The following is a 15,472-nucleotide window of genomic DNA, read 5'->3' as shown; positions in this document are numbered from 1 at the left end:
AAATTGTTACTTTGTACTATTTTTTTTTAAGTACGTGTTTCAAGAATTGTTTTGCGAAAAAAATTGAAAACATACTTATATTCCGCTTGTTAGTGTAGGTAGATAAATTCCTAAGACGCTCCTGGAATGGTTACGGATAAGGGTATGCTCGACAGGATGTTGTATAAGGGGCTGCGGTTTTGCGGTGATAAACAATAGGCAAAGTTAATCACGGGGTCGGTTGTAAAAGCACTATATGTCTGGTGGAAGTATACTAAATCTGTTTAGAATTGCAATGTGTAAGTCTATTGTCGCCTGAAATATTGAAATCTGTATTTCAGGTAGAATAAACTGAAGGTAAAAACGTTCGGGTTACATATATAATATTGCAAAAAAAAAAAACGTATTACATTCTCGTAAATTCCTGGGAAGCTTTCGTTTCTCAGAACCTCGGAAATTCCGCCGCACCTACCTTAATCCACTTCCGAATTTCCGAGAACATTTCTTTCGGTGTCAATCGTAGGCAATTGTGCCAGAATCGCGTAAACTTAAAAGAAAACTGCGCATTATGCCACTCGTGAGGTCCGAAATTTTTGAATAAATCGAACGATTCGTTATCGTCGCGTATCGCGTATTCCGCGTCCCCCCCCCCCCCCAACCAACTACGTTTTGGTCTGACGTCAAAATCCAATCACTCGGCGCGGGTAAAAGAAAAAGAAGGACAAACGCTCGCGCCTTCGTATGTAACATTGTTCGCTAGAAAAAGACGAAACTAATGGAGTGCGACTAACCTTGATTTGTTTTAAAGCAAGTTATTCGCGAACGATAGCCACTAGTTTTCATTTGTTCTGCTGAACGCGTGGTTTCGCTGTAAGGAGTGCGCGCTGCCAAGTGGTGTTTGACAGATTTCACGTTCGTTATTTGAATTGGAAAAAAACACGAGACTTTTGGCCGCCTTTATGTCGCAGTTAGTGCCTTTTTTGAATTTTGGTTTGGACGAATCTGAATTTATACATGACAGTGAAATGATGTATTCGGAAAATTATTTCGGAAAACCTAACAAAATGGTAAGCGAACAATATAGTAAGCGTTAATTAAACAGTGGCTTTGTTTGTCAGAACGTAAACTTTCTTATCTTCGCGAAAATTTAAGCGGGTAGAAAAATGAGGTAAAGGTTATTTATAGATTTTAGAATTTCTAAAAGGAGCAGTGTTAAAATTTTAACGCAATTTATTGTTTAAAATTTGATGAGTCACACATGAAAAGATTAATTGTTATTAAGTTGTGTTTTCGCTTCAAGTTGAAAACATTCGTTTTGCATAAGGAAATAAATGTTTCTTACGACATAGTTCATAACTGAACAAAATTTCAATATTTGCATAAGCATGTGCGTTAGTAGATATTAGAAATTGTGTATTATTCCTATTTAAAAAACTTCTGGATTCCTCCTGTGTCGGTTGTTGACCAATCGAACTTGCTGACGTTCCGCCAATCATCCGGTTGGCTGAAACTGTTTCAGTTAAACTCGGAAGAAGTCATCAGGATGATTAGCGAAACGTCAGCACGTTCAATTCATCAACATCCGACGTAGACGATATAGAAGTTTTGTAAATAATAAGTAGTCTGTGGAGGTTTTTTGAAAAATTGTGTATTTTTCCGTAATGAGAATTACTAATGGCTATCGAATGGTTATAGATACAGGATGTTAAAAATAAAACGTAATGTTTAAAAAAATGCAATGATTTCGAAGTATAAGAGTTATTAATTTCAGAAAAGGAAATACTGCATTATAAAAATTGCAAAAGAAACGAAACATTTTGTAGAAAATATTGATTTAGCATAAAAAAATTAAGAATTACAAAAATCTGATGTATAAAATGGCCTTCACTCTTTATCTACTGCTTTTTTTTTAATATTACGCCTAACTATAGCTTTCCAGTAAGATCTATTTGAACAATCCCACAAAAACAGGCAAATTGAGAGTCAGATGGGAAGCCTTTTAATATAAATTGCCACTTTTCAGCTGTTTTTTTTTATTTATTTTTTTCTTAGAGACAGTTATTGCTTTTCATACGTTTAAAAAATACTGTCAATATTGAAATTTAAACAGTAAGATTTTGAAAATGTAGAGGAATTTTATTTTCACGTTGACTGACACCCGAGGTGCATCGAATTTTGGAAAATTTTATTTTCGACAGATGTGACGGTTTTTCCAAGTTTTGTCAATCTCGGCCTTAAATTATATTTTTTTTTTATCTAAAATTCATGAATTTCCAAAAATGTTTTTGATTTTTTTTCAAAATTTTGTCTAGTTTTGTTTCTTATCAAATTTAAGAGGACCAATTTATTTCGTAATTTTTTTTTATGAAAAATGCTAATAAATAAAAAAATGTTTTCCTACATACACCACACATAAGAAACTATAACTAACATTAAATTAAAAAAAAATGGGGTTATACTGTAGTCGAAGTTAATAGAACATTTTATGATGTGTTGGATTTCACAGATAACAAAGATTTCACAGTGCCGTGCACCAGAATTCACAAATGAGGCATGTTGATGTAATATGGTAGTAATACTGAGGTGGTTTGGTTCAACGTTTTCAAAAAGTGACTCACCGTCATGGCCTTATCATGTTCAAGTTTAATGTTTTATTAAATTATACTAAAACGCTGACCAGAAGAGTGAAATTGAGTATGGATTTATCATAATTTAACAACACAAGATTTAGACGTTGTTTAAAGCATAGGGTGCCAGTGCGGTTAAATACGTCATCGCTCGGGCGTTGGGTATTTTTTATTCGTTATTGTATGCAAAATTGTTGTTTGTTTTACGGTCACCAAGACGGTCGCGAATCGAGCAAACGCGCCTGGTGCGTTCGGTTAACAGGATACATTCATTGAATCCGTAATTATTGTATTTTAAACCTGGAACTCGAAACGAAAGGTTAAATATTACGTTTACATTAAAATTTTACCGTCGAGATCATCTCATTCTTCTTTCCGTTTAGCTTAGTTGATTATAGAAGTTTAAATTGGTGGAAATTAAAATCGCTTTATTAATCCAGACAGGACTGGTTGTACTTAACTGCTTAATAAGGTGCTGCGATCAACCTACGCCCCATAAAATACATATAATCAAACTTGTCGATAGGAGCAGCTTATAAGTTTCATTCTTTAAATGTAAATATTATGTTTTCATTAGTTTTATTAGTTGAAATTACCAAATACTGTTTTATATGATATTGGTGACTTATTTTATGGCCAACTTTATGTTTTTGGATCGCTCATATATTAAAACAACATATAATTTGTTTAAACAAGTTGAAAATATGCAAAACGAAACAAATGTAGTGGAAATACGTTTTTTGATAACATAAAATATATCACTAAACGGTGGACGTCCAATTCATGTGCGGGACCGTACATTTTCTTATTATTTGAGTTTTACGTTTTTTGAGATGACAATAACGCATTTAAAACTCACTTGCTCCTCCTAGAGGGCGTTAGTTTCAGTTAGTATCGAGTTATTGTTAAATATTGATGTTTTATTACCCCTCATACCTTTTAATCAGTATACACAAAAAAAATCATAAAAAATACGTTGTTGTTAAGTGCAAATAAGTCAAAAACCGACAGTTAGACGACCTAAATTTGTTAACCATAACTCGACAGATAAAAAAAATGATTCGATTTATCGAAATATTACGGCAAAACTAGCACCCCCTAGGAGGAGCAACGTCCAAGTAAATTTCGTATACCTCTGCCAATTAATGAGTTCAGAATAACTGAACGATCTGTATCTCCAAATGAGGCATGTTGAGCTCGATCATAATATTTTGGTGTCTAGTATCTCCAGTATAGAGATAGCCCATTTTTTATGAATCAATATGTCAATATATATATATATATATATATATATATATATATATATATATATATATATATATATATATATATATATATATATATATATATATATATATATATATATATATATATATATATATATATATATATATATATACGTGTCGTTTTCAATTAAAAAATAGAATTTATGGATTTATTTACTGAAAATTAATTTTTGGAAATTCGCCTAACTTTTTATCGTATTATGCGGAATGGTGAATCGTTAAAAGTATCATCTACGTTGTTTACACGCATTAGTTATAAAAGAAAGGTATAAAAATTACGTATTACATGGTAATTGATTGCCCTGCGAATATGAAGATCATATTTTAATCCTGTGGTATTTATGCTACACGAACATGCGCTTTTCTTTTGGTCCACAAAATCGAAAACACTGTTTTGGGCGAGATTGTAGATGCTTTATCCGCTTTATGTATTTTTAAAGTTGAATTATGTTTATTTTTTCACTTTTAAACCCAGTTGTAAACAGCAGTTTCGTTAAACAAATTGGCCAAATCCTGTAAAAATTGGATAATGAAACGTTGTCACAAATTTGTTAGAGAAATGTTATTTTAGTCAACACATCCAAATACAGGGTATTTCAAACTCCAACTCCTCGGTTTGCAATTCGTCATCTAAAAAAATAAGGAAATATAAACGTAGGTTCATAAATGTCTAGTTTCCTAGATACTTGCTATTCAGTGCGAAGAAAAAAAAAACGGTTACAAGTCTGCAATGAAGGCGATGATGGTCATCTTCATAATTTTCTTTAGTATTAATTATTTAGAACTAAGTTTATTGCTATCAAAGGGTCGAAAAAATAAGGTTCTTAAAAATACATGTTGGCAATTTTTAAGTTTTTTTTTTGCTCGAGGCAAGATCCCAAAACAACTCAGAACTGACAAAAGTTGTATATTCAAAGTAATTTTTAAAAAGATAAAAAACTCAGTGGCGGATACTATTCCTTAAACGTTTATATGAACTTTTTTCTTTTTTTTTTGTATGAATAATTTCCAGCCTGGAGATGACGCTTTTTTTTAAACACCATGTAATATGACAACAAAAAAGAAAATAAAAATCGAATGAATGAATTTTACTCACAACGAGAATTGACATTTTGTGGTTTTATATTATAAGCCCATTTTATCGCGAAAAGGTCCTTATATAAATGATTTTTTTAAATTTTGAAACATTAAAATTAGAACAATTTCAAAAACTCTATACACATTCGAAAAAAGAAAAATTATTGAACTACTTTTTTAAAAAAGCTGCTTTTAAAACGTAAATATGTTCAAATGATAAAGATTTTACGGATCTCTGGCTAAATACTAAATAACGAAATAATAAATAATTGTAATCGAGATGCTTTTAATTTTTTTTGCAAAAAACTAAAGAAACATCAATATAGTAATATTATTAAGTTTTACAAACGACACTTTAGCCACGAGTGTTTGGAGATATTTTATAAAAAAGGAGAGATTGGTGGTACAGTAGAACAAAGGATAGAAATATAATTGTTTATTATTATCTAAAATTGCAGAATGGGATATGCACATACAAGAGTATGCACATTATCTGCCATGAACGTGCCATATATAGAAACAAAATAGCGACGAGTTTTTAAAACACTCCAGTTCTGGTATGCCCATACGTGTTTAACAATTGTTAAATGTTATTACAAAATTTTGTTCCTGTCGCGCGTTAAATGCAGCTGTTGAGTAATTTTTTTCTGATAACCGATTGCAAATTACCCCGCCATCTGTATTATGCGTTCTTTATCTACAAAGAACACAAAGAAATTCTCGAGATTTGTACAGGCAATACCATTTGCAATGATTTTTCCTTTGAACCGGGTGATCGCTTTGTTGCACTATTGTCGATAAATTTGTCGCCCCATATAGCGTTTGTTTAAATTAATTCGGTGGGCAATTGTTTATATATTGGCATCATTATGGCAACGTTTTGTGATACCTCCTTTTTTGAGATACATCTACTGAATGATTTACTCGTTGATAATGTAAGTACTTTATCAATTACCAAAATACGTATTTTATTTGTTTAATGTATCCCCAAAAATTGATAATAATAATTCTTGAAAGCAAAATTTTTACACTAATCAATTTCCAATATGTCTTTTAGAAAGCTTTAACCAGTTTATAAGAACCAGCTGTGTTTTCTTTCGTGGGAATGATTTTTTCTTAATTGTTTCTATTTTTTATTCCATTATATGCGCAGAATTAATTTTTTCGTGTCACACCAACAGAAAATATTAGCTCGGCTTTTTTACTTATTTCTCTATCCTTCTTTGTATTTGCACTTTTCTTGCGTTTGTCCAACTCTATTCACGTGTGGAATATCCGGCTTTGACGTCAAATAAAAACTACTCTTACGTCACAGCTTAACATGACCGAGAACGTCTAACTTTCTCCTTTTTAAATAGCCTTGTTTATCATATTTATTGTATTCGATAGCCGCAAAACGACAAACTGTGGCATTTTCGTATCCTTCTTGACGCGCTGGTTTATCTGGGTCAATAATTATTATATTTCATCTGTGGCAGCCGCAATTTCAGCCTTGCGTTGTGCGCTGAATTATTATTTAATGAAATGTCAATATTATTATGATCTAAAACTCTTCAATTGTATAGGATTTTTATTCGAAGATTTGAACGTGGTTCGCAATAAGTAATAATGAACGATTATTCATTAATGTGATAAAAAAGAATTTTAGCCTTCGATCGTGTATACAAATCCAAGATTTTTGTGTTTGATTGCCACACTTAAGATTAGAATTCGGAGAAACCTAATTTTAACAATCTGTGATTAATTATTATATCAAGTGCATGTTCCTAGAGGTGCTTACGTACTTGCATGTTTTGTTCCATGCGTATTGTAGGTATGCAACGAATGAGATTTGATCGCGTATTTTGGGTTGCCTAACGTTTTCAGAACGTATTCGAAATTGAAAATGGGATAATGATTTTATTTCATTACACCGGTTCTCGTCTAAGCTACGATGATTTTGCTAGAAATCACTGCAGTTGTTTCGTAGTTTGGTTGAGACGGTCTTTAGTACAGAGAATTGTTTGTACCGAGGGACACAAGAAAGTAAAAACGCCAAGAGATACCCGAAATAGTTTTAAAACTAGGATAACAAACAATACCTATACAGGCTAACATTTTTTTGATTCCACGCGGTTTCTGTTTGCGCGAAAAATAACAATTCTTTTAAGTAATTTTTAAAATTGTAGGTATTTGGTGGGCGTGATCCCCCTAATCTTATAGTTAGTGAGAAACAATATTTTAAATTAGTCAGAAGTGCCTCGTGGTATAATCCTATAGTTTCAAACTTGCCAGTTCTAGTTTTCCCACAACAAATTGACGAAGTTTCCTGTGGGACACCATGTATATACTAATTACGCTGTTAAACACAAAGTCGTTTTAGACGACACATAGCAAAATTCAAGACAATGTTTGCGAACGCGCTCTGTATAAAAAATAAAGGTGGGATGGGCAGCGTATATTAACCCGAAACCAACCCACATGTTCGGCAAACAAATAAAAGACGATTTACATTGAAAAGCTAATTATCTCACCGATAAGTAGAAGGGGATCGTTTATTACCAAAATTTGAGATAAATACAGAACAAAGAACCCTACATTCATACGTTTCGGGCTTTATACAACGGAGACAAATAGAAAAGTGACCGAGGATATAACTTAGATATGGTTTAAGATATTTTGGATGAGAGTAATTTTATCCACAAGACGAAAAATCACTACACAACTGGTACGTTGGATACTTTCGTCACAGCTCTGTCTAGGTACAGAAATGTGTGTGCCCAGCCACTGGTTTTGTTAAAATTGCTTAGAAAAAGATGTAGTAATACTGGTGAATTAGATTCCTTCCTAATTTGGATTGATTAAATTCAAAAATTGAATATACAATTTTTTGGGATAGGTAATGTTGGAGTCTAAAATGAGTTCAGTGACCTTTGCAGGGTTAGTAGACGAAGTAACAAGACCGTCGAATAATTTTTTTTTCATGTCTTATTAAATAAACGCTAGTAAAATTTGGTAACTCTTAATGCTGTTTCTATTTTATCCGCCTAAAAATCCAGTGGGACGACAAGCATTTTGCACTGTTAGGTAGATTGTACAAAATATTTTGTATTAGATTTATTCTCATACCTGTACACAGAGAGAAAACTACATTCTATTTGAATATAAAAGAGTTAATTTAATCCTTTCGTATACTCCCTATCCACACGAATTGAATTATAAATGAACCTACTATTGGCGTCGATGAGTAGATTGTTTTTGAAAATTTGATGGAGTTATTTCAATTTCTATCATTATTGCAATTCGGTATAATATATTTCAGCGACACATGGTTCAGCTGAAATATAATTTATGTTCATGTTATTATTAACCTTAACTTATTTTCAACAGGGATATAAGAAAAACATCAGAGTTAGTATAGCTTGGTGTTGTTAATGTGACTACTATATACAATTGACTGAAGCGCATTTAAGTCGTAGCTAAAGTTCAACTAATTGTTAGTCAAACAGTGTCTCTTATTTTATTTGATATCTGCAGTATTTTCGTTTAGCCGGTTTTGAATAATGCATTTTAATAGGAACCGGATTTTTAAAACATAATTTTTAAGTACAATTAGTACATTCATATCAACTTAAACCTGAATAACGTAAAAGCGGCTAAACCAAATATTAGATCGTTGGTATATTTGGAATCAAAAGAATTTTTTGTATTTATTTCTTTTAATAGTAAATTTTGACCGTTTAGGCAAAGTTTCATAACTTTTGTATAAGACTTCATATCATTTCATAAACCATTTGTATAAGTACACTTTCTAGCTTTAAGAAACTACATAACTTTATTTACGACATATGAGAAAAAAAACATTTGCGTTTTAACTTTTTAAGTTATTTTATTTAGTTATTAGTATTAAGTGATTTTAACCACCAAAAGCAACTAAAGCTAACACAGCTTAAATTAAGAAAAAACTTAAAACTAAACACTACTTAATATTATCTACTTAGGTGAAACGTATATTGCGTTAAGTCTGGGAAGTTCAATGAAGTTCTGACTGTTGGAACATTCTCTTTCAATATTTCCATAGATAGCGTAAACTTGGTATTAATTGTGGGACAATAGCGTCTTCCATAAAAAAATAATATTTTTTTATGACCTTGCTATATATTATAGCAGATACTGATTAAGGCTCCCCGCCATAAATTCAATGGCTTGGCTTAAACACAATGAAACAAATAGTGAGTTTTTAAAGGCCAGTCCCTAGTGCAAAGGAGCATCTCTTTATTTTAAAAAACTTATGTTCGGGTATTATTGGTTAGCATCAAAGCGACTTTTTGGCATAGAACGAATTGGTGGAATAAAGACAATTCTATGTATGCATCCTATACTTAAATCATTAAGTCCAGTCAGAGCAATTGTCAGGACTTTTGTTTGTTAGTTTTGAAATCCGTGTCAAAAGCAGCGTCACGATCAATTTTTTTTTACGTCACTGCACGACTGCTCTGACTGGACTGTGTTAAATTTGTCTATAATCTGTGTTGTATTCGTTTCTTCTAAAACCTCTTTGATATTATATTGAGATCTGATTTGGGTTACTATCAATTAGTTGATAGATTGTAGTTTAAATTAGTATAGCTAGTTATATTGCTATTGAAATTAGAATTTTAAAGTATCTTAATACTTCGATAAAGTAAATTTTTGTGTTAAAAACTTTTCTAAATAGATTTGTTTTATTTTTTTGATTGCAAAAAACGAAAAACAATTTTTTCTTTCGCTCGGGAATGGGTTGGAGGAAAAAAGCAGCGCCACAAATTTGCACACTTATCAATCAATACAGGTTTACATGCAACAACTAATTTCAGTATCTTGCTATTTATTGAGCGTTTTCAGATTTGTTTACCTGTTTTAATTTGTAGAAACATTTTTTTCATGCTTTTTTGAAATGCTGTTCTACATCCTCTGTTGTTAGAATAAAGGTGACAAATAGCGACCAGCAAAAAGTTCACTCCACGCCAAACCTCAGAGGAAAGGTGGTGTTATGATAGCTTAGTCGTTCCGGTAGGTGTCGTTACAATACGTTCGTATAGTATACGCAGCTGGGTACTAGATATACTGGGTATACTGGGTACTGGACAACACAGAAAAACAGCTTTTTTTCCTACTATAATAGATTTATTTTTTTATTCCCAGCGCAGCGGTTTTAGAATCACTAAATTCTTCTTGAATTATAGAAATAAATTTATAAGAATGTGTAGACACACATACCAAATAAGTGCACAGCAAACAACGTGATAGGATGCGTATTCACACTTCCATTAGAGATCAGCATTATGAAAATGTGTGTAATTCCTAACTTTTGGTGATAAATCATGATTCCGGAACCAAGTAACAACCAACATAGATAACCTAAAAAGACCCATTATACACTTAAGTCTAACATTTTTACCATTGATCGTGACATGCGCACAAAAACGGTTTGAAAATGTAAGATACAAAGTTCGTGATTGGACATGGAAACATACCTTATCTTTCTTGTAATTTTATCGACGTAATATTGTCTCAAAAATTTCTATGGCTTGTTCGGAATCGTTTCAAAATATGTTTGTCCTATACTCCGATGACGTTGGACTTACATGTCGATTACGCAAAACTTAAACGAGTAGAGACCAGACCACTGATATAATCTCATTGCGACCTACCTGGTCGTTTGAGATCGTTCGCAAATTAATTAATTATGCCACTAAACGAAGAATTTTAACAGCTTTAAAAATGCTTCGTAACTACCCACTGGTTTATTTTTCTTTACGGCAAAAATATGATTCGACCAATAATTATTGCCAGCGAACTAAACGCTAAAATAAACTTTAAACTTTATAATGCATAAATCCTTGTACGATATTATAATAATGCGTGGCGAGCGTTCCGCCGCGTCTTTGTGGTAGTCCCGATCAAATCCTGACGTCATCTCCACCGGTCATGTGATAATATCGCGCTATCTGCCACCATTGGGAAAACAATCCACCCGATAAAACATGTCAGTTCGGTCGGTGTAACCAGCGTGGGCAAGTTTCGCTCGGTTTTGTTTTTATCGGTGCACTTTGCGAGTCTCGCGTTGGGCGGGTAGACACTTTTGTTTTGTTTTTGTTCTGCGGGCCACGCGTTCGTGATAATAGTTTTATTGCCATCACTTTGGAAAGGTTCGTTTGTTTTCTCATCGGTGTCACTCTCGATGACTTTCTTTGTTTAACGGCTATTGTTGGCCTACTGCGCAACGTTGCATAAACGAGATGTTTTCGGGGATTCTCGAAAAGTAAAATCTTAACACGCCCAGTAAGTAAATTGTGTTTATGCAAATAACCTAAAATTTCTCGGCGACTGTGGCAATTTTTGATCGGGCTTTTTGTTAAACAATTTCCGGTCAAGTAGAATTTAGCAGGGCTTCTTATGTAAATAGATAATAAAGATAACGTGGGGCGGATAAGAACTACCTTTTCAACTGCTTACCCCGGAATAGATGGGCGAGACAGGTTTTGACGTGTTATTAAGATAATGTTTTTGAGCGGATGTCTATCTAGTATCGGACAGGCAGCAGACACGTAGGTCCTACTTATGGGGGTTAGAATGCAAGGATAGATTGGAATTTAATGCTTAACAGGTAGTAATAGACAATAATTTTAATAGGTATTTACCGAGTGGCATAGATAGGAGAAAACATTAAATACGCTTTATAAACTTAGTATGCAAAAACAGTAGTTCTGCAACTACATTATCCTTGTATTTTTGGTGATTTTAATATGTACTAGGGGTTTTTTTATTTTTAGCGTTCCATATTCGCTCCTAAATTGCAAAAAAAACGTGCAAACGTACACTTTGTTGTATTTGTATATTTATGTTCTTATCAGCAATAATTTCCTTCGGATTTTCCAACTTTAAAGATAAGATAAATGACTGTTGTACGAATATTGTCCCGTTCCAGGACCGGCTCAGATTTTACGAAACCACCGGGACCGATCTAGTGGAAAGTGTCATTTTTACATGCTATTTAGATAATATTTAATGGTATGATATTTTAACAATCTTGGATTTCTTATAATATAATGCAACAGGTTTCATAAACCCCGTTTTAGTCGCGGCTTTTGTTTTGGCACACCTATACATATTTAGTTTACTCGCAACTTACAATTCAATCGGAGTTTGGAAACTTCAATACGTACTTACCGAAACGTCAGTCATTCATCAGTCATTACCTACTTGGTTAAATTGGTAGTTCTAAACGTTACCATGTTCTCTATTTTATTGATCGCTTTTGTTTACAAAACAAGCAATGGACGAATTCGTATAAATAATGAACAACGCGATTGTATTTTTTTACTCCTTTAAACAAAGCCCGCGTGCCAGTAGCCGGACGACCTTAACTATTCCACACTAGGAATTAACTTGATAATTTGCAATCGTGCTAATGTTACGACGATTAAAATTTCATTCCCACATTTACTTCAAGGATCCATCAGTTTACGATGTTTACGTTTGGGATGTGTTTAGGATTAAATTGAAATTACGTAAAACTCATTACGAACTGGATTCTAATTTCCATGAAATCACTTTTTTATATTACCAGTAAATTTATTGAAAACACCTGATGTGGCAGGGGTTTTCTGACTTTTTAGATTTGCGACAAAAGGCAAGCTTCTAAAAATGATAATCCTGCATACTGGCTTGCCGGTGTAAAAGAAGTTTATAAACCGTCTATTTCAATTTCATGTAGAAACAAAAGTCAGCAGATTTTTTGAATGACGTTTGGATTTTTTGAAATTAGGGTGACTGATGACAATTTATGAATAGCATAGATTGGGTAGGATAATGGATTGTGTTGCAACTGACGATATAGTTTGGTATGGTAATTAATTTGCAAGCGCTTTCATATCTTCCATATCTCCATATATAGTGAAATCTCTCATAACGGACAATTGCTTTACGCGTACATTATTTGGAATATGGAGAATTCGATAAGATATGCTTAATTTCCCTTGTGCGAATGTGGACACAATATTTAAATATAGAACGTATGAAATTGTGAAAAATTGTTGGTAATAACACAGCTTGATTAATGTTACGATAATGGACGAATGGTGTCAAGATTTTGATTTAAGAATGAGTAAATAAAAAACAACGAAACAATCGACTTATTTTTCTACCCCCAAGTCAGTCGCTAGACCAAATGTTGAAGCAGTTATTGGAAAACTGTTATGAAAACAATAATAAAAGACTGCTCTCAAAAGGCAGGAACTATGCCTCGCTATATGGTTTTTCTTGAGAAGATAACTTGCCTTTGTCCGTTTTGTCCAAACTATGGTTAAATGCAGAATCAATAGCCTTTGAAAAAATTGGTTTCACTGAATTTATTGCCATGGATATTAACTTTCTAGTAAAAGTAACTTCTTTATGTGTATGAACAAACGTTTATTATAATGTAAATTATTATAAATTAAAAATTATATATAGTTTTTAAATTTTTAGATTTTAAATATTTTAATACTCTCAAGGGTGTCCTATCAAAAGAGTTTTCACTGTATTGTCAAGGATATTTTTCATCATTGATATAAGTATATAATATAGCAAACTAGCAACAACACTAGAGTAAGTTGTCAAAATAGTAAAGTAAGTAAAAAGTAAATATCTACATAGTAATTCAAATGTAGTATATCAAATATCGGGATTAGTTTTCAAATTCGCGAAATGTTAGTTAAAATGGGAAAGCGTCATACGGTCGAACTGTCAGTGAAGACTGTTCAGGCGGACGGAGAAAATTCAAATCAATCTTTACACCATACCGTACTTTTTTTTTTGGATTTCTTTTTATCCAAAGTAAATACTAAGACGAGAAGTGCTAACGCGTCGTCGTCAGTAGAGGCCATGATGATGATTGAGACTGATATTTCATATTGGCCTGAACGCGTCGAGGGTGGTCAGTCGTCCATCAGGCGACCGGTCTTCAGACGGACTGTTCAGTTCGAACTGACAGGCCTGCCGGATAGTGTGTAGCCGGCTTAAGGATTCGCCTGAATAGAAAATTTTGAGCGCCGCTTGTCGAATTGATATCGAAGGATGGGGAGTAGGTGCTCATCTTATTATATCTTATTATAGCTAAATGAAATATTTTAACTATATAATTAAATGATCAATTGACTTACCTTAAGTAAAATTGATCCATATTATATGAGTATTGCCGTTCAAAGAATTTCAATAACTACTTGCGACTACAAGTAGTTATTGTAATTCGAGGACGGCAATACGAAATATAATTTTTGGCGTCTTTTATGTTATATGGAATTAGTGAAATCGATAGAGGCAGTGCCTCTATCGCTTCCGTATTAATAAGTAAGTGGATGTAACCGCTTGGATGTTCCGCGATCACGAAACGAAATCAATCAAACACTTAATTATGTAATTACGGATTTTACTGGCAAATCGCCATTGAAACGTTTAAGAAAATGGGTAGGTAAAATACACTTATTTCGCAATTTACAAAACGTAGCCCACTTGCTTAGCGCGAAGTCGTTTTCGCCCGGTATGCGGAGTATTTCCGATTCGACGATAACCGCCGGCGTCACACCAGCTTCAAGCTTAACCAAACATTATAAATCGAGGCGAGCCGCGTTGCCATTTTTTCTTTATCACGATAATAGTCCTTTTGTTTGGCCCCTCTTTAAAGACGAGGTGGAGAAAACTGTCGGATGATTGTGTAGAATAATTGATTATTGTAATATCGAATCCGACTGGAAATATTGAGGGTTCGGTATTGCCGGCTACCTAATTTATTGGGATATTATTAGAAAAACGTTGTCAATTTTAAAGCTTGCTCAAAATTCGTTTGCGCCATTCACAAATTAGTGTTAGTTTACATTAATACTCTGATTTGATTTTAGAGAAAAAAAATGTAGAAGCGTCTACAACATGGTAATAAAATAATAATAGACCTCCATCAACGGATCTTTTTTGAATTTTTTGCTCTGGGCATCTTAAAAACGATGTCACTTTTCTGGCAATGTGAAATTAGGATTAATTCCTTTTTCAATAAATGAATAGGAATAAGGCTGATATCTGTCGGTACTACTGGTACTATTCTGACCTTATCCTATAAGATGGTGGTGTTAAATTTGAAATCAAACGTTTTTTTATAATCATTTACAAACAAAAGCGGGATTATCGTTTTGCCTAAAGAAAAGCTTTATATTTAAAAACGTGATGACACGTGTCACATCTCTAAGAAACATCCTGTGTATATTTGAGAGAGTGATCAATGCGACTATACACATATATAAAATTCTAAAATCTAAATGTTCATTCATAGGAATTTCGTTTTACCGAAATGCTTTTTAAATTTAAGTTAAAAATTGACTAAAGAAACTGCGCAATAATTTTGTATATCCTCATTCATTAAAAATAGAACCAATAAAGGTGATCTTGGACTATGTTCAACTTTTGACATCTTCTTGCATAACCTTACTCTTTCGCCCTACTTTTTGTTGA

General features: G+C 33.0%; 1 protein-coding gene across 2 annotated transcripts in view; it reads left to right on the top strand.

The window, feature by feature from the left end:
- The window catches only part of LOC132703773 (transcription factor kayak), a 44,230-nt gene that overhangs the window by 10,304 nt on the left and 18,454 nt on the right, over window positions 1–15,472 (top strand). The window contains exon 1 of one of the 2 annotated variants that reach the window (XM_060673245.1): window positions 816–1,046. The exons of the other annotated variant lie outside the window; for it this stretch is intronic. Coding sequence (XP_060529228.1) covers window positions 939–1,046 — 108 coding nt within the window. The 5' untranslated portion in view covers window positions 816–938. Of the gene's footprint in view, window positions 1–815; window positions 1,047–15,472 lie in introns of those variants that run through there. 2 annotated transcript variants of the gene reach the window in all.

The sequence above is a fragment of the Cylas formicarius genome, unplaced genomic scaffold (assembly GCF_029955315.1).
Source record: "Cylas formicarius isolate icCylForm1 unplaced genomic scaffold, icCylForm1.1 PGA_scaffold_10__41_contigs__length_53128322, whole genome shotgun sequence".
In the NCBI taxonomy this organism is placed as follows: Eukaryota; Metazoa; Arthropoda; class Insecta; order Coleoptera; family Brentidae; genus Cylas; species Cylas formicarius.
Note: the sequence above shows the minus strand (reverse complement) of the source record. Positions and strands in the feature narration are given on the sequence as shown.